The 25,745-nt window shown below is 48.1% G+C and overlaps 2 protein-coding genes across 3 annotated transcripts; one reads left to right on the top strand and one right to left on the bottom strand.

Annotated features, from left to right (window-relative positions):
- Window positions 1-5,667: 5,667 nt before the first annotated feature.
- On the top strand, window positions 5,668-15,910 carry MLST8 (MTOR associated protein, LST8 homolog). 2 transcript variants are annotated; one of them, XM_024212423.3, is made up of 9 exons: window positions 5,668-5,735; window positions 6,120-6,257; window positions 7,685-7,736; window positions 8,115-8,277; window positions 10,037-10,112; window positions 13,621-13,773; window positions 14,003-14,127; window positions 14,659-14,822; window positions 15,618-15,910. In XM_024212423.3, exons 2-9 carry the CDS (start codon window positions 6,129-6,131, stop codon window positions 15,734-15,736), a joined length of 981 nt encoding a protein of 326 aa, XP_024068191.1. In that variant the 5' UTR covers window positions 5,668-5,735; window positions 6,120-6,128; the 3' UTR covers window positions 15,737-15,910. The 2 variants fall into 2 exon arrangements, with proteins under 2 accessions (XP_024068191.1, XP_024068192.1); XM_024212424.3 differs by lacking the exons at window positions 5,668-5,735; window positions 6,120-6,257 and adding an exon at window positions 6,283-6,386 and having other exon boundaries at window positions 7,676-7,736.
- Window positions 15,911-17,511: 1,601 nt separating this feature from the next.
- Window positions 17,512-25,503, bottom strand: BRICD5 (BRICHOS domain containing 5). The gene is made up of 6 exons (XM_024212425.3): window positions 25,462-25,503; window positions 23,603-23,734; window positions 21,313-21,465; window positions 20,118-20,225; window positions 18,496-18,649; window positions 17,512-17,665 (listed from the first exon to the last, which is right to left on the bottom strand). The coding sequence occupies exons 1-6, from the start codon at window positions 25,501-25,503 to the stop codon at window positions 17,571-17,573; spliced, it is 684 nt and encodes a 227-aa protein (XP_024068193.1). The 3' UTR covers window positions 17,512-17,570.
- Window positions 25,504-25,745: the final 242 nt, after the last annotated feature.

Genomic DNA, 25,745 nt, shown 5'->3' with positions numbered 1-25,745 from the left:
CCCCCTGCCAGGTACCCCCAGTACCCCATCCCTCTGCCCAGTGCCCCACTGCCTGGTACTCAGTGTCCCATCTCCCGTCCCCCAGAGCCCCCTGCCAGTGCCCCATCCCACTGCCCAGTGCCCTGCTGCCTGGTACTCAGTGTCCCATCTCTCGTCCCCCAGGGCCCCATCCCCCCAGTGTCCCCCTGCCCAGTACTCAGTGTCCCATCTCTTTCTCCCAGAGCCCCCCTGCCAGGTACCCTCCCAGTGCCCCCCACTCAGGGCCTCCCCAGTGCCCCATCCCCCTGCCCAGTGCCCCACTGCCCAGTACTCAGTGCCCCATCCCCCTGCCTAGTGCCCCACTGCCCAGTACTCAGTGCCCCATCCCCCACTGCCCCATCCCCCTGCCCAGTGCTCCCAGTACCCCATTCCTCTGCCCAGTGCCCCGCTGCCCGGTACTCAGTATCCCATCTCTTTCCCCAGAGCCCCCCCCCCAGTGCCCATCTCTGCCAGTGCCCCCCCCATTTCCCCATCTCTGCCAGTGCCCCCTGCCCGGTGCCCCCAATGCCCCATCTCCCCAGTGTCTCCCCGCCCGGTACCCCCCGCAGTGCCCCACCTCCCCCGGTGCCCCCCCCGGGCCCTTGACCCCCCAGTCCCCGCCAGGCGGACGGCGCTGGGTCCTGCCCTCATGCAACCCGCCCCTACCGTGCAAGTGCAGCGGGCGGCCCGGCCCGGCCCGGCCCGGGGGGAGCCGCAGCAAAGCCCCGCCCGGAGCTGGTGCAGGAGACGAGCGGGACTCTCAGCCCAGGCTCCGGCATCAGCCTGCAGCGGGGAGCGGAGCCACCCCCCGCCGGCTCGGCTCAGCCCAGCCCCGCTCTTAAAGGGACACGGACCCCGCCGCGGATCGGCCGGGGCGGGGCCCCTGGGGGTATCGGGGTGCATGCAGGGGGCACCCGGGTGCCTGCAGGGCACTGGCAATAGATGGGCCTGGGGGATCGATCAGGTGAATGCGGAGGGGTGGGTTCCATGGGGTATCCAGGAGGGTCGGTATTTGGGAGTATCAGGGTGCACGCAAGGGGGTGCATGCAGGGGGCTTTGGGGCACGAGTGCCTCCAGCACTGCGGTGCACTGGTGCAGGTGGGGCGCTGCAGGGCTCTGGTTAACATGCCCTGCGCTGAGTTCCCTTTGCTAGCATTGCTGGTGCAGAGCTGGGGCGGGGGGGGGGCCAGCCATGCGCAGCCCATCACTAGCCTCCCCGTCCCCTGATTTATACCCCCATGTGCTCATATACCATCTGATTGGCAAAAGCAGGGCTGGAGCTGGCATTGCAGGACTTTGTGCAACCTGACATGAGGAAGGACCCAGCCATCTTCCTCCCCAGGACCACCTTCTCCCCGCCCCCATCTGCCTTCTCCCTGCCTGAGACCCCCTTTGGCACCCCTCATCCACCACCAGTTTGTGAAGCGCCAGAGGCTCTGGTGTGGGAAGCTAGAGGAGGTGAAGCTGACCTGCCACTTTTCAAGCAAGGGCAGAGCAGGGCAGATAGGGAGCTCAGTCTCTGCCCCACCCCAATGGCCAGAGAGAGGGAGGCGGACAAGGAATTAGGGGTGGCTGGGTGGGAGTATTTGTGAGGGGACTGCAGAACTCTAAAGTCACCCCTGTGCAAAGAAATACAAGAGAGGGAGGGTAGGTGCATCAGGGAGCATGAGGAGCCGGGAGAGAAAGTGCACATACGTAGGCAGAAGATACAGAGTGTCCTAGCACTCAGTAGCCTGAGTCACCCATGGGCCATACAGGAGAGACAGCATAGCCCTGCTATGGGCACCCAGACCTGGTGGATTAGTGCTGACAGCACCTGTTGCTTTCCCATGCAAATAAAGTTCCTGAAATGGAAAATGGATGGTTAAATCGGGTCTGGCCAGCAGGATGGTGCACAAGCATTTTCCACCTGGAGACATAAGTTCCAGTTTTAGTCTACCCTACAGGTGAAAATGCATTAGCTGAGTCCAGTCCTAGTTCCTACACGTCACAAAACCACTCACCATGAATTGATCAACAGATCTCTTCTCAGGAGAGCAGGGGGTGAGCGGGGCAGGACTGAAGTGTATCAGCAGAGCTGTGTAAGGAAAGTTTGCATAACAATTGCCAGATGAACTCTCTTCCTAGTTGGTATTATTTAACTCTCCCTTTTATGAGTATTCTGTGATTTCAGTATAACGCCCATTGAAATAAACTTGAAAGCTAAGTGACTTGCCCAAGGTCACACAGGACATCTGTGGCAGCAAAGGAAATTGAACTGAGGTTTCCTGAGTCCAAGGCTAGCAGCATGCCCTAACCACTGAACCATCCTCCCTCTGTTCTAGCACAGATACTTGTGTGTGTGAATGTAAAATGTAATTTCTACCAATCTTTGCACAAATGATTTTGAAATGTGCTTTCCACACACATTTGTGCTAGTAAAACTCAACCATGTGAGTATCTGCAGAAAGCAAATCCCAAAGGGCGTGAGCCTGGCCAGAATGAAATCATTAAAAATATTAAAGTGGACATGTGTTGGCAGTATTATTAGCCAACCTCTCATAAACCCTCTTTGACCTTTGTGTTATTAACTAAACGTATTTTATCCAAATATAGTTTTAATTTTCGGTTAATGCTGTACTGCCTGTATCATTGTGGTTTTGTATAGATGCTTTAAACACGAAAGTCAACAAGAAACCCTCAGTAGAGTAAAGTCACCCTCGAGATAAATTAATGTTTCCCTTGGGCTTTGCCCAAGTTGTAATATCCCGTCTCTGATTTAAAAGAAAAGAGCTGTTAATCATAACACTGCCTGCGCTATCATTCTTTGCTCCCATTTAAAGCATGCTCTAAATATCAGCAGTATATATGTGCCAATGGAAAATAAAGAACTGGAGCAATACAAGGTTTACGGGGAACTCCTACCCTGCTGGATGAATGACAGTAGCATGCAGAGATTGAAAGCTCTCCCACAAACCTCTCTTTACTGTCTTCTTTTTGGAGACTATTAAAAGCACGTCAGTGCAGTCAGCATCTGCTGGGGGAGCCTGCCCTCTGTGGTTTCAGTCAGGGTTAATACATTTACTAGCCTGGATTCAAACCATCAAGGTAAAGTAGGGGGCTTTGATCAGAGAAGGTGTAAGGCATTATACAAGGGTGCGAGTGTTTAAGAGAGAGTTAAACAGGGGCTTTTATTTTAACACCTGCAGTGAAGGGGAAATATTCTGCTTCTACAAAAAGGAAATGGAACCAGCAGGGGAAAGGTCAAGTCTTCCTATAAATTATGCACCATCTCATGAACTTGCATCTCAGTTTTGTATTGAGCTAAGAAGTACTCATAGGCAAGAAGCACCAAAAGCATTGCAGCTGCCAAGGGACACAAGAAAATAACAGCGCGGCAAGAAGGTTTAAGTCACGGGATTCATTCTCTTCACTTAATTTCTCCCTTGAAATCTCGGGGCTATGGAACACCCTGTAGTGGACCCCTCTGCAAGGTGTCCCCTACTGTGTGGGTTGTGATGCCCCTGTCCCCGCTAGGTGTCTGTCACCATGCTTGGTGTACCACAAGTGTCACAGGCACACCATGCACAAGGCTTCCTAGACCACTGATGGGTCCCTAGTGACACTCACACATTTCAATACACCGAATGTTTCAATAGGGCTGCAAGAAATAACAGATGCAAATACCCTAGACACAAGGACTTCAACCCTTGTACAACAGATCTACCCAACACTTCCTAATGCAACCCCTTGGGGGGCGCCAGTAGGGGGTATAAAGGTCACAGCTCCCTGTAGGATTCCCCAGGCTTCATACCCGGGCTACTCCCTCCGCTCTATATCACTCTCCCCGAGGCAATCAAGTCCTGGCCTCCAGGCCCAGCTGTCCAGAGCCCATTCTGTCCACAGTCTCCTTGGAGCTCCTCTGCCCAGTGCTGCTGTCGCACACGTCCTGTGTGCTGGTGCTGCTATCGCTGATCCTTACCAGCCACTGGCTGCTTCCCCGCCTGCCTCTCGGCTGTTGCCTGCTGCCCTTGCTCATTCACCACCAGCCTAGTCCCATCTGACATCTGGAAAGACTCCCTTTTCCTGTTCTCTAGGCATTAGGAAGCCCTCAGTTGAACCGACACCAGGGCCAGCTGGAGGGGAAGGTGGGCAGCTGCCCTGGGCACCAGCTTCCGAGGGGTGCTGTGCCACTTCGGTGCTTTTTTCTTTTCTTTCTTTCTTCTTCAAAAACGTTTTCTGCCCTGGCTCGCAGAATGGCCAGGGCTGCTCCATGGAGAGGGTGAGCCAGTGCCCTTCGTTGGCTAGATCCTCTCCCTCCAGCAAACAGTACCTAGTGTGATGAGCCAGCAGGTGCAAGACACCCCTTTCCTTTGGGCCTTCAGCAGGAATGCAGAACCAGTGGTGATAAACCGGTTGTGCACCATTGCCCTCTGCTGGACGGAATCTGAACTAAGCCACTCTCCTGCATAGGGCTGGGGGTGGCAAAGGTGGCACTTGCCAATTCCCACAAATTTATCATGAGTCTTCAGTAGGGTGACCAGACAGGAAATAGAATATCAGGGTTGGAAGGGACCTCAGGAGGTCATCTAGTCCAACCCCCTGCTCAAAGCAGGACCAATCCCCAGACAGATTTTTGCCTCGGAAATGTGAAAAATCAGGATGGGGTGGGGGGTAATAGGAGCCTATATAAGAAAAAGACTCAAAAATCAGGACTGTCCCTATAAAAGCGGGACATCTGGTCACCCCAGTCTTCAGATATCTGGACGTTTCTGAAAGCCCCAACTCCTGAAGGCAGGTGACTAGCCAAGAGCCCACAGCCTAGCATGCTGACCATTACTGGGTCCTTGTCCTCCCCGTCTGTCTCCATCTCTACTCTCCCGTCTTAGCCTAGCATGCTGACCATTACAGTGTCCTTGTCCTCCCCGTCTGTCTCCATCTCTACTCTCCCGTCTTATACGGAGATTGGACGCTCTTTGGGGCAGGGACCATCTTTTTGTTCCCTGTCTGTACAGCCCCTGGCACAAGTGGGCCCTGGCCCACGGCTGGGGCTCCGAGGTGCTAAGGGGATACAAATAATTATTATGAATAACAACCCGCGCTTCCCTTTAGGAAAGGGACGTTTTGGAGAAAAGCTGGAGCATGTGACCCCAAAAGGCTCCAGCCCCAGGGAGTGACAGAAAGAGCCGGGCGTTATTATGACTAATTCTCCTTGGCAGCATCTGGCTTTCTGAACCCCGGGGCTGGCGCGCTGCTGCAGCGGGCCAGGGCAGGGCAGGGCCCCAGGGCTCTGGGCACTGCACCCCGGGCACTGCCAAGGGGCACCCCCCATGCAGGGCGGAGCCCTGCAGGGGCAGCGCACTGAGCCCGAGTCTCTCTCTAGCGCCCCCTCGTGGGGACACGTGGGCCAGCAAGGCATGGACTGGGGGCTGCTTCCCACCACGAGCACAGTGCCCATTTCCCACCTCCCCCCCGGCTTGTTGTCTCCCATGGTCTCGCCCCACCTCCCTCACGTGGTATCGCCCCGTTGCGGTAGTGACAGGCAATTGCGGTCTGCGCATGCGCCGCCGAGTCCCGCAGGTCTCCGAGAATGCCTGTGCGCAGGCGCGTCCCTTTCCTGACAAGCGACGCTACTCTGTGCATGCGCATCCCCTCCGGCGAGGGGTGTTGCTCGCTCTGCGCGTGCGCCGCGGCACGGCTTTCTTTCTCCAGCCCGGTCCTCCCGCCGGGCCTTGCAGGTACCGGGGCGCTCGGCCCGGGTCCACCCCTCGGCCCCTCCCCCAGCGCAGCCGCCTGCCTCCAGCCCTGCCCCCCCCCCGCTGGGAGCCGCGGGGCCTGCTGGGAGAGGCCGGGCCGGGGGGCGCCCCGACGCGCCGGTGATGGGCACGCCAGGGCGGCAGTGCAGGGGAGCCCGCGCCCGGGGGTCGGGCCGGGCCAGGCGTCCCCGGACTGCGCCCCCGTGCGGCCGGGATGGGGCGGGGCGGGGCGGGGCAGGGCCGGGCCAGGGGGGACCGGACCAGATCCTGGACCGGATCTCGGACCGGGCAGAGCGGGGCCTGGGTCTTGGACCGGGCGGACGGGGGCCTGGGTCTCACCGCTCTCTCTGCTCCTTCCCCGCACAGGTGTCAGCCATGAACGCGGCGCAGGGCACGGTGGGCAGCGACCCGGTGATCCTGGCCACGGCTGGCTACGACCACACGGTCCGGTTCTGGCAGGCGCACAGCGGCATTTGCACCCGGACCGTCCAGCACCAGGACTCTGTATCCTTCTCCCACGGAGGGTGCCCCCGGCCGGCTCGCCTCTGCCCGGCGGGGCTGGCAGCGTTGGCCCGCGACATGGGGTTCTGTTTGCTAGCCTAGCACCCCGCAGCACTGCGCCCTCCAGAGCAGGTGTGGAGACAGACCTGAGCCCTGCTTCAGCCCTGTGGGGCAGAGACCACGGTCATTGGAAGCTTTTCTTGCAGTGCCTTGGCAAGACCCTTCCCTAAGCAAACCTGTGTATTTCTCATCCCATCTCTTTAGAGAGCTCCACCACCTCTGTGTTATGGGCCGACCCTGAAATAGTCCCCAGATCAGACACTTGACCCAAACTTCAACCCAGGCTTCAGTCAGTCGTTAGACACTCTTTAAGGCTGGGAAACCATGCTATCTTCTATCTGTGTATCTTTCTGCACACTCAGCACACATTCACAGTGTGCTATCTGAAATGCTAGGGTGTGGCCATACCAGAGGCACGCTTTGTGTTTCGTTTGAGAGACACTTTCTAAAACAGCAGTCAGATTTGGTGGGGGAGTGGTGGAACTCTTCCACCCTCTGCCCACAACCCAGAAATTGCTACATGGGATGCCAAAATATGATGAGACAATGGCTTGTCTAACATTGTTATGCATTAGTTTGGTGGGGAGAGGATTCAGGGGGAACACAGAGAATTTTTTCTTATCTGTTTGCATGCTTGCTTTATAAAAAGAAAAAAAATTGTAGGACCTACAGAAAGTGGGCAAGTTTCTCCCCCCCTCATGACCAGGCAAAGTCAGTAAGCTAAAACTCCACTGTTCCTAGAATAGTGCAAATGCCTGATGGCATCATACGTTCTGTTACTCCACAGATGAGGAGGTAAGCAAACAAACCCAACTGTGCTGCTTTGTGCTTCTGTAGAAACAGCAAAGGGTAAATAAATACTAGTGTTTGACAAAGGGCAAAAATGAGGCAGTAAAAGCATGAATATATAACATCTTGGGAAAAGAGCTTTGCAATCAAGGAAGAGTAGCCTCCCGGATCCCAGCGCATACACAAATAAATTTAATAAGCAGGAATTGGTCTGTGCCTGTAAGAAAACAGCCCCATTGATGCTCGCCATGTTTGGCCTCCCCTACAAATCTTTCTAACTCCTCAACAGTGGATACACCTTCTGACAGATTTTTGGACCAAAATGAAGAGCTAGATTACTGCTTCTGTATTGAATCTCATTTTACAGGAGAATTCTTTTGATTTGATTTGAAAATCTCCTGACACATCATAGTGTGTTAAAGTGCCCCTTTTCCAAAATGGATCATCCCTAAAGAAAGGTCCACTGGTCAGAAAGTCCTTGTTAACCTTACTTTTCTAAGGGCAGTGTGAATTTAAGATAACACTTTTGTTCTGCTGGAGAGCTAATTGCTCTCTTTGTTAACCTTAACCAGTGCTGCTAGCAAGTAAATGCTCTGGAGATCACCCCAGACCGCAGCATGATTGCTGCTGCAGGTGAGTCTTGCTGATGGGCTTCTCCCCACCTTTTCCCATGCCTGCAGAGTGGAAACTGTTCTACAGCCTCTGATATTGGTGGTCCCCAGTACCCTGGTTGTAATTTAGCCCTACTGCACATAATTCACTTTTCATTACCAGTTGGCCACCAACAATTGGCTCAGAAATGCCAACTGTCATTTATTTCATGAGCATGTCTCACTATAATCCCTGTGAGAAGTGCTTCTGCAGTTTTGGAGTTGCAGACTGCTGAGGTGAGTGAAATGGTGAAATTTGCCTTTACCGTGTTTTAGTGGCCCCAAAACAAGGAGGTTGTGGAATAGGGCTTTGGCAGTTTTCTGATAGAAGACTATTAGTGTTCATATTTCTGTCGCCCAGGTTACCAGCACATTCGAATGTATGATCTGAACTCTAATAACCCCAACCCTGTCATTAATTATGATGGCGTAAGTAAGAACATCACTTCCGTTGGATTCCACGAAGATGGTCGTTGGATGTACACGGGAGGAGAAGACTGTATGGCTAGGATATGGGACCTGAGGTAACCGCCGATGCCAGCCCACCTTCCTGTGCTGGGCCACTTGGGACAAAACTCCTAAGAGAGTTGAGGTTTCCATAAACGTCCTTGGGCTTTGAGCTTATGAAAATCTCCTAGGCTAAGCAAGGCTGACACTGGTCAGTACTTGGATGGGAGACCTCCAAGGAAATGCCAGGTGCCATGTGAAGTTGCACTGGGGATTCAGGAGAACATAAGAACACAAGGAAGTAGCGGTCTTTTCCCAGAATCAATATTGAACCAGTAATGATGCCGTGGAGGTGCCTTATTTGGAAGGTCCTGGCCAGTTTTGATCATTAGAGATTCCAAAGTACCTTTAACAAGAGAGGAGTGTTAACCCTAGTGTTCTGGGCTAATTCCAGTTTGGGTAACTGTGACAGTTCTTGGGGTTCCCAGATTGAGAGTTACTCTGTTACCTTCTGCCCCCAGCATGAGGGAGTCTTACCTGTGCCTGGGTGGGGATCAGCTCCCTCACACCACCAGCCTTTCAGTGACTCAAGCACTCTTCTCTGGGCTATGTCTTGCAAGTTAACTGTGGGTGCATCCCAGTCACTGAGTTCCTTTTAATCGTTTTTCTGTGCTCTCCAGCTCTTGACACTGGCTACTCAAGAAATCCCAGATCCTCTGCCCGCAAAGGAGCAGTGTGCCCCAGTTTACCAGTTTTACCGTAAACCTCTGCTCCTGTAAGCCACACAGCACTTACATAAACCTATCTTTGTTTTACTGTAAGAAAGAATAAAGATTTAACTAGAAACGAGAGAGTGGTGGAAACAGATGGTTTACAAAACAAAAGCATAAAGTGTGAGCCTGGGTCTATACTTATGAATAGGTCCCTTTCCGATCTAATAAAGTCGGCTTTGCCCCCTAAGTTTAGTCTGTGGCAGAGCTAGTTGGTTTCACAAAGAAATAGGATCCAATTTTTCATGAGAACATCCCTGCTCCCCGATGTCTCCTCAGTGAAAGGATACAGAGGACCTTTCCCTTCTCTGGGTTTTACTGAAATAGTTTTTTGTTTCTGTTCATAGTCAGGGAAAACCTCATGTTATAATATTCCTTTTTTACCTTCTAGAGAGTTTGATTGATTGCAGTTGTCTCTGATGTTTTTCCATTGAAAGTCTTGGTCTTGGCAAGGTTAAGCAGTTGAGCCTTGCACTGCATCACCAGCTAAATGGCTGGGTGACAACTCGCTCCTGCCTGAATGCACCATCACTGATACCTGTTACCCCGGTGACTACGTTTTGCTCCAAGTCCATAAAATATATTTTCAATATTATTCCTTAAACATTACCTGTATATACATCTCACAGTGATTGTGACTCTAGACAAGTTATGAGCTTTCGGTAGGTACCTTACATGTTACTATGGATAAATATCCTGTATGACATGTTTGATGTAATGAGTTCGTCAGGTGTGAGGTGAGAGTTGTTTACAAAGAATAGGGGACCTTTTGCCAAAGGGTCTCTGTGTCACAGTAATTACACTGTGTCTCCCTAAAATCCCTTCTGAAGTTTCAGTTGGAAATAGGATTCTTCACATCCTGCTCAAAGCTATTGTGTAGTGCTGGTATGTGCTGTCAAACAGCTGCTGTGGGTAAACACCACTGCAGTGTTAAGTGTAGACAACCCTAAGACCCAGAAGTAAGGTGACTTGTTCAAGGCCACAAAGCAAATTAAAGAAATGGAAGATCTTAGTGTAAACTCTCATCTCATCTGACTTCTCTCGTTTGTGTTCTTTTTGTTGCCAGATCACGTAACCTTCAGTGCCAACGCATTTTCCAAGTGAATGCTCCTATTAATTGTGTCTGCTTGCATCCCAACCAGGTAAACGCAGTCTCTTTTGCACTTACCAGACCTATTCTTGATCAGGGAAGGTTTTACAGATGTTCTCTTCCTTGTTAAAAATCTGATGTGCTACATCATTTTATGTTGGCAGTTATTACAGCAAATGCTCTTGTATATGACAATATTTTCTCCTCTGTTTATAAAGCTGAGGGCTTCCTGGCTGGCTGTGTGAGTCAGGTAATTAGTGTCAGCAAGATCTGAGTTCCCCAACTGTTGTAATTAATTTAATACCTTCCACTCTTTCTGTTGAAGGATAGTAGAGTGCATTACAAACCATGCAGCCTCCCAGCACCTGAGGCAGAGAAACTATAGCCTGGTCTACACTAGAAAATTAGATTGGTTTAACTATGGTGGTGGGAGATGTGAAAAATCCACACCCCTGAGTGGCATCAAGCTGACCTAAGTCCCCGGGGTAGATAGCACTAGGTTGACAGACTAATTTTTCCATCAACCTAGCTACCGCTTCTCTGTGAGGTGGAATACCTACATGGACAAGAGAACCCCTCCTGTTGCTGTAGGTAATGTCTGCACTGAAGTGCTACAGCGGCACAGCTGCGCCATTGTAGCGTGTTTAGTGGAGACAAGCCCTGAGACACAGAAATAAGGTGATTTGTTGAAGACTACAAAGCTAATCAAAGGCAGAGACAGGATTAGAACCCACTAGTCTTGATGCCCAACCTCTGCTCTAACTACTAGATGCTGGGGTTGCTACAAAGGGTGGTCAGAGTCCAAGATATTATAATACTTTTGAGCCAGATAATGACCCGTCTCCACGAAGAGTGAATTTTTGCAAGTATGGTAGATGAGTTACTTCTATGATTGTTCAGTGCTTCTCTGAGCACTAGATGGCATTACTGGATAAGCATCATAGTGCGGGATTGTTACGTAAGCAATGCTGCCATTTGTTGCTGCAGATCCACTTCTTGGTGTACTGTGCATGGTGTCTATTTGTTAATGATGATCTGCTGAACTGAGACACAGGCGCCCTGCTCCATGGAAATGTTCTTCACTCTCTGTGTTGTGAAAGCAAAACATCCCTTGTGCAGTAAATAAAAAAGGTGCTAAGAATTTTTTCATTCTTACTCAGATTGCCTATTGGATTCTTTCGAGGATATTTTGGTGGCTGATTTTGAATTTTAATCCTGTTTAAAAATTATATATTTCTGCTAGTGGAGGCATAAAACTCATGACTTGGACGTTAAACATGTTTAAAACTGTAGCTGTTATTGGGCTGATTTCCCCCTAAAATCTTCCTGCAATAAGGAAAATGTTTGTGGGCTTTTTCTTAAAATTTTGTATTTCACTCTGCTGAGACAATGCAAATAGACCATTTGATTTCACTTCTATTTTGATCATCCATGTTAAGTCAATTTCATATCTACAAGCTCAAGGCTCCAATGTTTGAGTTGCAAACATTGCAATGAAAGATTTATTTGTCTTGAAAAACAAACCATTGTCATTTTAGGGGGGAAAATCACAAATATAAATATGCCTATCTCATAGCATTGGAAGGGACCTTGAGTCCAGTCCCCTGCCTTCACTAGCAGGACCAACTACTGTCCCTGACAGTGTGTGGTGTTTTTTGTCCCCCCCATCTCCCTCAATGGCCCCCCTCAAGGATTGAGCTCACAACCCTAGGTTTAGCAGGCTAAGGCTCAAACCACTGAGCTATCCCTCCCCCAAGCAAACACTTCCTTGGCCTCCTTATGTTTATGCCTCTGTTCCATGTGGAATACATAAGGCCTTCATTGCTGTCTTCCTTTGTTGCTGGTCTTCTTCAATCTTAGCTTCTTCCCATGTCATTTTGATAGCTTTCAGTTCTGCTTCTGTTGTGCGTTTTCATGTTATCCTTGGTCTCTACCTTGTCGCCTCTTGCCCGGGGGTTCCAATCCAATGCCTGTCTTTTGTTATTCAGATCTTTCTCCGTGGATGTACTAATAATCTCCATTTTTGTTCTGTATTTTCCTCTTCTATCTGTTTCTGTTTCATCCTTCTCCAGAGTTCTTGGCTTGTAATTTTTTCTGCCCATCTGATATTGAGGATTTATCTAAGGGCACTAACTGTGAAAACTTGGAGTGTAGATCTTAAGAAATCTCCAAGTTTCAGCACCATATAGTAAGATCAACTTTACAATGATGATCAAATATTTAAGTTTTAGTTTGGAGCGCAAGGTTTCAGTTTCTCCAGATGGGCTTTAGAGTTACAAAGGCATGTTTGGTTTTTGCTGTTCTAGCTTTAATGTCTTCACCTGCTCCACCTTTAATACTTACAATGCTGCCAAGATATGTGAAATATCAGACCGCTTCTGTGTCAGTCCCAGGAAGTGTTATTAGTACTTTGTGTTGAGTCTTATGGTTTTAGATTTCTCTCTGTTGATTGTTCAGCTCTATTAATTGTGCAAAAGCCTGAAGATGTTTGGCTTTGTAAAAGCTTAATTTTGCAAGAGCTGAATTTTGGATTAGATCAGTGATGACCTTCACCTAATTAATACTGTTTGTACAGTGACAGTGCTTGAAAATGGAAAGTTTTATATTAGTGTCCAATATTGTACACAATTTTTGCATTTGAAAACATGGCTAAGCAGAACACTACAGTGCTGTAAGAAGGACATTAGTTCAAGGGCAAATCAGAGTAAATTAGCACAAAGAGAAGGAAATACTTATTCATATAGTGTCATCAACCTGTGTAACTCACTGCCGCAGGATGTAATGGACTCAGGTTCTGGAGATAATTTTTTTTTTTTATAGAGGCCTGGATAATCTAATGACCTGTTCTAAGATTTGGGGCAATCAAATTTCATGACTAAGGGTGGAAGCTGATCACTGGAGATATCAGGGAGAAATTATTGCTCTGCCCCATTGGCTAATTACATTATGGGCAGTGGTCATGTGTCTCAGAAGCAATAGTTGTTGCTCACTGTTGGACACAGAATAGGGGACTAGATTGACCAGTGATCTGATCCAGCATAACAAATCCTATAATGACTTGTGACCCTGAGAAAATCATTTAGGCCCACAGTTTGAAAAGTATTCACTAATTTTGAGTGCTTCAATTTTCGGTGCCCACCTGGACCTCTAGAGCCTGATTTTTCAGAGGTGCTGAAGTGGACTTCAGCTAGAGTTGTAGGTGCTCAGTGCTTCTGAAAATCAGGCTCCAGATGTCTGTAGGTGGGTGCAGAAAATTAACGGACACTTGTGAAAATGTCGGCCTTAATCTTTCTGCCTCAGTTTCCCATCTGTAACATGAGGACAGTATTTCTCTACCTTGCAGCGTGCAGCGAGGATTAACTAGTTAACGTTTGTACAGCGAGATGGAAATCTAAAGGATTGCCATATTCATGAATAAGTGGATAGAATAGGAAAATCGAGACTTCTTAAACGAGAGTGGCAGCTGCATTTGATGCACCTTTTCTCGGGAATGCTACACACAGACATTTACCCCACTTGGTGTTTCTGAGCATTATGGAGAATTTGTTTGTTCGTTGCAGGCTGAGCTAATTGTAGGTGATCAGAGTGGTGCCATTCACATCTGGGACCTGAAAACAGACCACAATGAACAACTCATTCCAGAGCCTGAAGTTTCTGTCAATTCAGTTCATATTGACCCAGATGCCAGTTACATGGCAGCTGTCAATAGTTCGGTAAGTACAGCTGGAGAAAGGGAATATGAATTGTCACTGCTGCAGCAACGCATTAGAAGTCGGCCTGCCTTTGCATATCAACACTTTGCTTCTGTGCATGTGTCTGATGTGCAAAGTTCACTGTATCATGGAGCAGGAGGTGGTGAGTACTTGGATATAAAGATCAAAAGGGGTGGTGCTTAAATCTCTCCTGATCTCTTACAGCAATAATGTCTCTCTCTCTTCGTAGGGCAATTGTTATGTCTGGAATTTAACAGGTGGCATTGGAGAGGAGGTAACTCAGCTAATCCCCAAGACCAAAATTCCAGCACACAACCGCTATGCCCTTCAGTGCAAGTTCAGTCCTGATTCCACGTGAGTGTCTTGCCAGCGTAGCTATTTACTGGTGGCTAAAACAAAAGAGTCCTTTCAAGTCAGGTACCAGGGGACTGGCTGTGCCCCCAGCTGTTGACATAATGCTGGCTCCGTAGCAGCATTCCAGCTGCCCGAGAGAGTGGCTAAGGAGGCAGCTGAGTTATCAGTTGGACTGTCACTTATTTCCCTGTTTTTGCTTAATGATCTCAGAAGTGCTCTGGGAAGTTTCAACCCTTTTTACGGTTGGGAGAACCAGAGCTGCATTTACACCAGAGATCTGATTTACTGACCTCTCTGTGAGTGAAAGTCTCTCTCTCTCTCTCTACCCCATTTACCTTGCATTAAGGAGGGCAGATGGCGACCGTTGTCCTCTAATACCGGGTTGGGGAAGGAGCCTGTGAAGACTGCCGGCCCCAGCATGCTGTGCTTCATCAGTTTATTGCCAGTCCAGAACCAGCTGAGTGAGTCATTTAGAAGCATAGTACCAAATCGTAAACCTGTACACGTCTCTCTCCCCTCTTTCCCTCCCAGGCTCTTAGCTACCTGTTCTGCAGACCAGACATGTAAGATCTGGAGGACTTCAAACTTCTCTCTAATGACAGAGCTGAGCATTAAGAGTAACAACCCAGGAGAAACCTCCCGTGGCTGGATGTGGGACTGCGCGTTTTCTGGGGACTCTCAGTATATTGTCACCGGTAAGACATGCGTCACTGGCCAGATATCCCAAGAATGCCTGGGAGGGAGGGAGGGAGGCCTGTATAGCATCACAGGATTTGTTGACCTCTCTAGCTTGAGGTGAGGCCAATTCACAATGCTTCAAAGCAGCAGACTTCCCCATTCATGCCAAATGCATCTGGTCCAAGGGAAGGGAGGATCCCTTCCTCCCCCCCACACAAAGCATGTGATCCCTCACTCATACGCTCTTCCGCTATACCATATAGTTGACTAATTCTCTTAGCTGTTTTCACCTGTTTGTTTTTTAAACATAAAACCTATTGCATCTTGTTTTAATCAGACATAAGCCTCATGTTTGCTCTGGTGTTGGAGCTGTGTTGGCCCCCAGGATATTAGAGAGACAAGGTGGGTAAGGTAATATGTTACTGGACTGACTTCTGTTGGTGAAAGAGACAAGCTTTCTAGCTTATACAGAGCTCCTCTTCAAGTCTGGACCTGACCTCCTTTAGACCGGAAGAAGAGCTCTGTGTAAGCTTGAAAGCTTCTCTCTCCCCAACAGAAGTTGGTCTAATAAAAGATACTACCTCCCCCGCTTTGTCTCTTTAATATAAGCCTAATGTGCATTGTGTTTTTCCATGTGGTAAGGAGGTAGCCTGAAATGTGTGTGGCCATTTCAGTATTTTCAAAGCACTGCCTGTGAGTATTCCATGCTGTATGGAACACTGCAGTACCTATTCCCAAGGATGTTTGCAAGAAAAAACAGGCACAAGTGTGACATTTCCTTGTGGTCAATATCTCTTCACTTCCCTTTCCAGCCTCCTCAGATAATTTGGCCAGGCTTTGGTGTGTGGAGACAGGCGAGATCAAGAGGGAATACAGTGGCCACCAGAAAGCAGTCGTCTGCCTCGCTTTCAATGATAGCGTTTTGGGATAACGTGCACGCGTTGGAGAGAAGGGACCACTGCTCATTCAGTTGCCTTCTCATGACAAGTATCCTACCTAGAGTACGTGGAACATACATTTGTAACCAACCCCCCTCTCTGATAGGAGACGGCTGAATCTTCAGCAGAAGCAGTATTCAGCCTGGAATGAGAACAGCTTTAAGCAAAGCAAAACTGAAGTAATCTTAAATTGAGAGGGGTCCTGGGTGGCTCAGGTGGGTGGGAGTGGGACACAGCACCTTTCACCTCCACTTTGCCTGTTCACATCCAGCTCAGGTACTTAGCAACTGGAAGCGGTTCTGTGCAGATGGGTGTTCAGGGCCTGTGTGAAATAGGCTGATGCGCTCAGTCCAAATCCTAGTGGATGCACAGCCAAACCCACGAACATCCAGCACATTTGGCACTAATTGGTCTCCTTGTTCAGTTTCAGCAGCAAGGCAAAGGACTGGATGGGCCGTGGAGACTGAATTCCTCTTACTGCTACAGAGCATCCCTGCAGCTCAGGGCTGAGGCAGGTTGTGAGGGAAGCTGGCCCTGCAGTGCCTTTGCGGACAGAGAGAGGCCTTCACTCTCCAGGGCTGGCAGTCAGTCAGCAGCATGACATCTCCCATTACTGTTTCAAAAGGAAATGGAAGCAGCTGGAGATTGCCCTTGTGACACTGTATCTTGTTCAAGTCAAAGAGGACCAGTAAACATCATCTGGCAGCTTGTACTTGATTTTTACATCACAGTTGGGGCAGGAAGGCACTGTCTTGAATGGAGACTTCTGCAGTATTGAATAAGCCTCCAGCTGTTGGGGTTGCCTATGAATTTTCTGTTAGCTGTAGCAGTGCTACCCCTGGTGGATGGCTAGATAGATGGATGTCTGCTCTTAAAGGAGCCGTCCTTCAGATAGGTGGTTTGGAACGTGCAGTGGCGTGACTAGAGCAGGGTTAAGGAGAGAGAGAAAATAAAGGAGCTGTGGGTAGGCGCTGCTTTGTAAGTGCCTGACCGTTTAATGCACCAAGTACCCTGACTAATGGACTCAGCCTTGGATGCCCGTTTCTTTGTTAGAATAAAGCATTGCTTGTAACGTTTCCTTAGAGTAAAAGGAAACTGCCCCCTTTTCCTCACCCCAGCGCTTCTCTCGGGGAACAGACTGAAACGTAGTTGAATAGGGTGCCCAACTCAGAGGCATTTTACTCAACCCCTTTCAGTGCAGGGAAGGTGGAGACAGTGCAGCTCGATGAGCCCCCATACGGCCTCTGCACCACTGAGGGTGCAGCGAAAGCCTTTGGAAGCTCCTCTCTGTGGAGGGGAAGACGCCAGCAGCCTCTCTCGGGTGGAAGCTGGAATGAATCATTTTGAAAGGGGAGCAGAGGAGCAACAACCATTTCCTCATTTTGGAGTCACTTTATTTAAGTCAATTGCACAGACTTAGCAGGGGAATTTTAGACAAAAACCGTGTTAACTGATTCAAAACAAAATCTTTTTTGTTGAACACTTGTACATGCAGCCCCGAGCCGAGCCTGTCTCCTCCCTATGTGATGTAATTACTCTATATGCATGTCTACAGGGCACAGCCCAGGCATAGGGTTGTAAATAAAACGTGTATATATATTGACAGAGCTGCAACATGTTTTTGGAAATAGTCCTGTTTAATTAGAACCCTTCTGGCACTTTCCCAACCTCTGAAATTGCATCATGAAATCAGGGTTGGAGCCTTTCATATGGTAGTTATCTGAATAACTTAGACATTAACTTATTTAAGTCAGAGGCTTTTCAGGATTTAAATTCAAGTACAAAGAGAAGGGGGGGGGGGGAAGATCAGTCCCCTTGGAGCAGGGCTTAATCAGGAAGGTAATAAAAGCAGACAGACAAGCAAACATTGCTTGGAAAACAGATGTCAATGCATAGGTAAATGAGCCGCTTCTTCCCAGGACCTGCAAAAAAAGAAAAAAAAAAAGAGATAGAGATAAAATGCACAGAAAGAAGAGCTTGGCCTGTCGCAATCCTTCATGTGTAGGAATGCTGCCCCTCTGGAGAATGAAACATGGGAAACCTGTGGTAACGGTCTTCCTAGCTCTCTGTCCTCGAAGAGCTCAGTTAAAACAGAACAAGCTCTTCTATGGATCACTTTCGAGGGGGGAGAAGAGATGGTGACTATTGAACTGCCAAAGCCAGTGAGGTGGTGCAGTGGCTCCTTGGGATGGTCATTATTTATTTTTATTCCACTCCTCCACCTGGGGCATGCGGAGTGGCTCAAGCCAGGGGAAATGGGATGCAGCCTTTCCTCACTAGTTCAATACCAAGCCAGCTTGATGTGGCTGGAAGTCGTTAGCATCTAACAGCCGTGCAGTGACTAGAGAGGTAGGAGTAGTTGGATCTTAGGACAGTCCCTTGTCCATGTTATAGAAGCCATCACAGCTGGCCCCCTTGTTAAAAGTCTGAGCAAAGTGGCCAATATCAAATGGTCCTGGAAATTGAGCTCAGCAGAGTTAATGCTCATTATCATGCTAGGATGGGGAAGTTTGCACTAGCACAGCCCTGTGTCTGTCTGGGGAGGCAGAGGCCATTTCACATGCCAGGGCTGTCAAGCCAGCAGAAGTGATAACCTGCACTCATGTCACTCACAGTATCTCTTATCTCCACATAGGACATATCTGAACCCCACTTTGCCCATAATTTCCCCAGGTTCCCAGCTGATTCCATGATCCTCACTTCAGAAGCAATGACTGCTCCCCTCCTTTGAAGGGCAGTTCCTCTAACTTACCATCCCCTTTCCTGACCCAGTAGATGGAAGTCTGCTCACACAGGGTTTGGATGGCTTCCCCCAAGCTTCCGGCATTTGCTTGTCTCCCCGGCAGAATCCCCAGGAACTCTCTGTAGTACTTGGTTTGATTATTCTGAAGCAGCAGCTGATTGACCTGAAAGGAATATCACAGCATGGCTTATCACAGGAAAGAAAGTGTCATTTCATAGACCCTCTAAGAGCAATCCCTAACCTAGTGGCAAGCAGAGACCTCTCTATGGAATCTCCCCTCTCACAGGGACCTTCCTTCTGGCTAGAAAGGACAGGATGAGCGATGGGTGGAACCCTTCTGAGAGGGGCAGGAGGGGTTTTCCCAGGAAGAGGCTTGCCCTCCTCCCAGGACGCTACCTCAGGGGAGGGGAGCTTGGATGTTGGTCTCCCACATTGACTCTGAGGCCTCCTGTGGAAAAGAGTCACTTTAAAACTAACAGGAAAGACCACATGAGAATGTCTCTTTGCCTTCCACCCAAGGATCTGCCAATGCCTCCCAGACAATAATGAAGTCTCACACTATCCCTACTTACAGATGGGGAACCTGACACACACACACAGGTGAGAATCTCTCCCTCACCAGAGTATCCAGATGAGACCTTGAGGCCCCACACTGAGTGACTGGCAGAGTCAGGACTAAAACCAAGACAGACTGCTGTTTGCCTGCTGTGACCACCAGATGTGCTGCCTCAGGGGCTGTCACTCTTTCTTTAGTTTCATTTAACAATCCTGCAGAGGCCTTGAAGCCAGAAGAGGGCTTCTGCTGAAGGGTTCTCTTTCCTGGGTGCATTTTGTTGATGTTCTCAGGGGTCTCTCATTCCTCTGTTCATTTATTCTAAATGGTCCTTATTATCCAGCGAGGGAGTGGGGTGAGGAAAGCAAAGGATGAGTCTGCGTTAAGCAGCCCCCATGATCAAGGCAGTAAGGAAATCCAGCACAGCCTGGCATCTGTTTTCTGACATTCAAAAAATAGGGCCCTCTGTCTTCTTGAAACAGAATCTGGCTTTCCCCTCTATTAAATCCATTAACATTTTGTTCAGAGGGTTGTTATACATCATTACTCAAAACTTATTTCACTGTTGATTTGCTAACAAAACCACCTTTGTGTCTTCGTCCTCAGAATTATTATTAGCAGGTAACAGAATCTGCCAAGCCAGTACAGTGGGACTGGGGTTTGTTAAAGTCCAGTTATTCACATCCCACGGCACACCACTGTCTTGCTCTTCCACCCCCCTCCTTATGTTTTGTACAAAAAATATTAAATCGCTATAAACTCAGTCGCCCACTTCCTCCCAGTGTCATTTGAACTGTTCTGTCACAATCCAACCTGGCTATCGGTGCAAGGCAGAATCGAGCAGCACTATTCTCTGAAGGAGAAATGCCAAAAAGTTCCTTTACAGCTGGAAGAGCTAGTGGTTCTGTTTAGCTTCACTTACATCGCCTTGGTTCAACGTATAAAAACGTTCACTAGGAAAACAAATCCACCCAGCAATGGGGTTTTAACAAGATTCTAGAGAGCCTTTCGGTAGCTGGTGTCCGTTCCTCCCCCAGCGGTTCAGCTACCCCTGTGCAGGAATCATGTAACTGCTCACCCTGTGCTCAGATAGATTGAAAGATATCTGCACGTTCTCAAGATCCCAATCGTCCATCTTCCGCAGGTAACATGCATTTTGATCTGCGGGTTTATAGCAGACATAGCCCTGTGCAAAACACAACACAGAACAGCGTATGTTTCATTGACACAGCACGTGTGTACGCAGTGCTTATCTACAGCTAACCCTTAATAGAAAGTCTTCCGTGTCCTGCATTGTTCTGCGAAGCAGCCGCCCGAGTGGCTGCCTTTCGACAGGAATGAACATAGCCCTGGAAATGGGGCGGGGGGAGATTTATTAGACACTGACTGTGGCTCACCAGTGGTATAGACAACAGTAGCTCTCCAACTGTGGTCCAAGGAGCACTTGGAAGCTGCCTGTAGAGCTAGCTGTCCTCCTTTCACCTGCTAAATTGCATTAGAAGAAAGGAAAGTACTAAATGGGCTTTGATACTTTTGCAAGCAATTAATCGCTGCAGTTGCCATAGGGGTGCCATGTGATCACCGCTGGGAAGGGAGGTGGGACTGGGCAATGATGAACAGGAATGGAGGTGGGGTCCCTGGGATTGTGAATGGGAGTCTGCGTAAGCTGGAATTAGAACTCATGAGTTCCAAAGTCCTGGTCCCCTACGCAGACCGCTTTGTCTCCATCACTCAAGGACAAGCTGCAGAGTCCTTTCCCTGTTGCATGGTCAGCGATGCAGGGAAGATAGGGGATAAAACGGGGGTCATTATACTGACGTGGGACAGCTCCCCATCTTGGACAGAGTCTCGGAACTCCGAGTATTGGAACTCGAGCTGCGGTTTAGGTGGGAGTGCGCACTGCATGGCTTTCCAGTACAGCACAGCAGCCAGCTCCAAAGCCACCTCAGCTCTCGGATTTGTGTAAAAGCAGCTGATGTGCAGGGAGGAACGGGGCATCACAGAGTCAGTGCTCTAAACAGTATGTATTACTGCCTCAGGCCGCCTGGATGAAGGGCCAATACCTGCCTCCCTGAAGCCTCTGAAAAGGAGAGTTAGAAAAAACAGCTGATCACCACCCCCTTGTCTGCACCTAGCTCTCAAACCAACAACGATCAGGCATACTTTAGTTGAAACTTTTCTCTGAGACGTTGACTCTTATAATTGCAAAGTCACCCATTTCACTCAAAGAGGTGGTAACACCAAGCAAAGCCCTCCTGCTCTGCTGCACTCACATTCTTGCTGTCGAACAAGACCACCGTTGTGTGGTTAGTTGGCGAAGTTACATGATAAGTAACAGTATTCTTGGACTTGTCAACAAAGGCCGACTGATTCGTCTGGGAGCCCTGGTGATTCTGAAACGTTAGCCGCACAATCTGCAAAACAGGCTGAGCACACACATACACACACACAATGAGAGCAGAGGCTGCGCTCCCAGCCCCAAGGAGTGACGGGTTGGGATTGCAGCTACAGAGCCTGTGTGGGGATCAGCTGGCCCAAGGGAGGACCGCTTTCCTCTCTAATCATTCTCAGCCACTTGCTTCGGGGAACGTGGCCGTACTTTTCGCTCATTAGGAGACTAACCTCCCAGGACCTTTGCTTCCACATGTTCTTAGTCTGAGCTATTTAACAATGAACAGAGCTAAATGCAGACTCGGTCAGAGCAATGGGGCAAGCAGATTCCAGAGAAAAGGCCCTCCACCAGCCATTCAAACCGAGGGCATGTGAGCATGAGCACATGTGCTGGGCGCTATCTGGGGTGGGCGAGAGCTGGTCTCCGGCAGGGGGCCCCAACCATATAGGGCCTGAATTGCAGCTGGAAGCAAACATGGAGCCAGTGCGGGAGCAAGGAGCAGCAGCATAACATAGGCCAGGCCAGCTCCACGACAGACAACGCAGGGGATAGTTACACCAGGGCTGCCCCTTGCACCCATGCAGATATTCACCCTAATGGAGGGCAGCGTATTCGCTGGATCCCAGCGAGGCTCCCAAGGAGCTCCGTCAAATGGAGGATGCCGAAGGGAGGTGCCTCACTGCTCACCTGTTCCCCACCAGCACTGCTCACTGTGCGGGTGCACAGACCCTCTATGGCTCTCCTAGTGGCAGGAAGTTGTAATCACACATGTAATCTGCTTAGAAGAGAACAAGCACCTACTGCCTTTATTAACAAATGGGATATCGAGACTCCTTTGATGTAACCGTCCCCGGCAGACGAGTTCTCCCCAGATGTAAATAGCACACCAGGCTGTGTGCATCATTCCTTGAAACAGCCCCCCCCACACACTTGGACACTACTGTGATACTGTGGCTTCTGAAATGCATTTATTAAGGGCTGCTATTGGCAGGTCACCTTAAAAGGGACAATGGGGCAGATTAATCCCTGATCTCAGCTCATTGACTGCAGCAGAGTTTCATGAGGGGCAAGGGCAGAGAAGGCAAATCAGTGCCCTCGGAACAAGGACATGCTCCACCCCCATAGCCACAGCCCCACCTCCTCCCAGAGAGGCAGGGGCCATGGCACGGGACCTTTTTCTCCTTCCCAGGAGCAACAGCAAGAGCTCTGCTCTCTCCCAGAGTGGGGCAGCAAGCATTCCCTATTACTTAAACCCATTAGCTGGGGTGCATCTGCTCGGGTGGGAGGGGCTGTTGCACTCTTCTGTCACACAAGGAAACCTTAGCTGGGGAGGCCTCCAGAGCAAAGGGTCTTAGAGTTAACACCTCCCTGAGCTGAGTGGGACAGTACATACCTCTGAGAGTTGGTTTTTTTTAGGATCTCTGCAGACTCAAGCACGCATGACTTGGGATAGTCACGCTTGGATTATGTTTTCAAACACTTATTAGTAACCATAAAGGGCTCGAAATGTACTTTAAAAAAAAAAACAAAGAAAGAAAAGAACAAAAAGAAAACAGATTCTGATGTAGTCACATGAATCCAAAAGATGGGCTCTCGGCACAGGCCTACGGTGCTGGTTCCTTAATCTGGTCCTGACCAGGGTGAAATTGGCCACACTTGTTTTTATTTGATTTCTTAACTAGGAGCAAACATCAATATTTTTCTTTTTTTTTTTTTTTACCCTTGACCTTTTGTCTGTCAGATTCTTGAAAAGAAAGAAAAAATGTATTCCCCTCCATCCAGACTCTCACTGGGATTACAGAGAGTTATGTTGTTATTGCTGGGAGGCAGCATTTATTATGAGAGATTAAAATATCAGGAACAGTTAAGAAAAATTGGATGTCTGCTCTCACCAAGGTAAAAGGCATTCTTTGGACAAAATTCTGACCTGTGTAATCCTACTGACTCCAAGTGTAATTGAGGGCAGAATTTGACAACATGAGCTCAAGCAACTGGCAAAACTTCCTGGATATTTATAATTAACTGTATATTTGTTGTATTTGATCTATTGTAAAAAGAGGAAGAAAAAAAATTGTGGAAGGTTTCTTCTCCCCCCCTGCCAGATCAACTTCAATATATTCCCATAGGAAATTGAACTTTGTATCTGGAACCATAATGAATTAATTCCTTACCTTGGTAGTCCTATGGGTAAAGCTGAAAATTACCACCACACTGATGCCGACAATGGCGAAAAACAAGATTCCAGACAAGATGACCCAAAGTATCCTGGAAGGAGTTTTAGATTTTGCCAGGGGTCTTCTCTCCTAGGAGCCAAGACACAGATCAATAAATAAGAAAGCAAATGGAGTTAAACATCCCAGCGTCATTTATTCGTTTAAGTTGCAGAAGTGAAGTATTGCTCATGAAAGGTGCTGGATGGGCAACGCTGTGGATTAAAGGCAAAGTGTTAGGGCTTGTCTATATGGGAGAAACTGGCCAGCAGAACTTCCAAAGCACAGTAATGATACTGGAACAGAGTTACTTTTATTCTGGAATAGAGCGTGTCTACATGGGACATTATACCAACATAGCCATAATGGTATAATTATACCATTATAGTTCTGTCAGTAATTTCCCCATGTAGATAGGAAGCCCTTAAAATGTTTGTACAGTTATTTGAACCGACCAGGCTTCCTGAGTGGAAAGGCTGCTATCTTACTTTTTTACCATGGGGAAGATTTAGAAGAAAAACATTTTAGTATTAAATGCCATTGTTTTGTTTTGTTTAGAAATTGAAAAAAAATCATCTATTTTTTTTAAATTCCCTGTACACTGCACCGATTGTCCATTGCCTCTCTTTTACAAAAGATAGTTGCTTATATTTTATTTTTCTGGGACAGTTTTTACTTAAAGCAAAAAAATCTTAATAAACAAAGTCAGATGGGTATTTCTAATGTTTCCACAGTACGTTTTGATACACAGAGCATTTTCATTACTACATGGAAAAGGTTCAGTCTCACTTTTATGCTTGTGTTTGAAATACTTTTGTAGTAATTTCATAACAGATTGTAAACAAAGCATGTTACGCCAAGAAAATACAATAGCAGAATGCAGATTTATTAAAAAAATAACCTGTTTCTCAGGCTCTGAAGCACAGGGATAAATCAAATAATTTCAGGCAAGTAGATCTGTTAGAATCAAACAGTAAATGAACTTTAAAAGTTCATCAAGTTGTTAGAATGTATATTTTTAAACACATACTTTACAGTTGATGATCTACTGTATATTCTAGCAAAATGCATTAAATGTTAAATCACCCACAGGATGTAACAGAAAAGATACTTAAATTCAAAAGCCTGTTTGAATATAAATTTGTACAAGAGTTATTGATATGAGATTTTCAATAGCAAGTGAAATTTCCCTGGATTGCAGGGGCAGATTTACACAGACACATGGACAAGGGAAACCTTGTATAATGAAGGTCTAATGAAGTTCTATTTTTCACAGCGCTCTTTCCTCTAACTCTGCATATTTCAACTGACTTGCAATATGCATTTTATGATGGATTGGTATCACTCATTTGATTTCACTTCAAGCATGTCCCTGGATCCTAGTTCATCTCATCAAGTATCAGGAGGTAGCCGTGTTAGTCTGTATCCACAAAAACAACAAGGAGTCCGGTGGCACCTTAAAGACTAACATTTATTTGGGCATAAGCTTTTGTGGGTAAAGAACCTCACTTCTTCAGATGCTATGTACATAGGGGCATCTGCAACAAACCCGCAGATGATATAATTCCAACAGGTTTACAGGAGCTAAGATTTTAGTCCAACTAGTTGAGTCAGTGAGATAGGCATTTTGGAAATGCTGAGCACTCACAAATATCACGTTAGTCTGTGAGAGCGGCAGGTGCTCAGCACCTTGGAAAGTCTGGTAACCCCCATTCCAACAACCTGTGAAAACACAGAACTAAGGACTGTGGGGAGGCAACTGGTACTGGGGTCCCTGGTCTGGGTGCTGCAGGCTGTGCCCTGACAGAAGGGATACTTACTGCAGAGGTGGCGTTGCCAGCACTGCTCCTTTCCGCCTCCATCCTTCCAGTCTAGACGCAGCCCTTGCTCCTGCGGCTCCGTCTCCTGATAATGTACAGATTGTGCATGATCAGAACCCTCTGAATGCAGCTGGAAATGAAGAATGTGTCCATCACAGCCAAATAGAATCCCTACCCCAGCCTCTCAGCTCAGAGAAACCCACGTGGAGGCTGAAACTTTAGATCCAGTAAATGGGGGAAAAACAGATACTGTGGAGAGATACTGTCATTGGTGTAAAGATGCT

Source organism: Terrapene carolina, unplaced genomic scaffold (assembly GCF_002925995.2).
Source record: "Terrapene carolina triunguis isolate 2854851 unplaced genomic scaffold, T_m_triunguis-2.0 Scaffold93, whole genome shotgun sequence".
NCBI lineage: Eukaryota > Metazoa > Chordata > Testudines > Emydidae > Terrapene > Terrapene triunguis.
The sequence above is the reverse complement of the archived record's forward strand: the minus strand, read 5'-3'. Positions and strand labels throughout refer to the sequence as shown.

Coding starts and splice junctions, on each gene's coding strand:
- MLST8 (XM_024212423.3), top strand. CDS start 6,129: ATGAACGCGGCGCAGGGCACGGTGGGCAGCGACCCGGTGATCCTGGCC. Junction 13,774..14,002: donor TGGCAGCTGTCAATAGTTCG/GTAAGTACAGCT, acceptor CTCTCTTCGTAG/GGCAATTGTTATGTCTGGAA. Junction 14,128..14,658: donor AAGTTCAGTCCTGATTCCAC/GTGAGTGTCTTG, acceptor TTTCCCTCCCAG/GCTCTTAGCTACCTGTTCTG.
- BRICD5 (XM_024212425.3), bottom strand. CDS start 25,503: ATGGAGGCGGAAAGGAGCAGTGCTGGCAACGCCACCTCTGCA. Junction 18,650..20,117: donor TCAATCTATCTGAGCACAGG/GTGAGCAGTTAC, acceptor TATTCCTTTCAG/GTCAATCAGCTGCTGCTTCA. Junction 17,666..18,495: donor CTGGGTCAGGAAAGGGGATG/GTAAGTTAGAGG, acceptor CTTTTTTTGCAG/GTCCTGGGAAGAAGCGGCTC.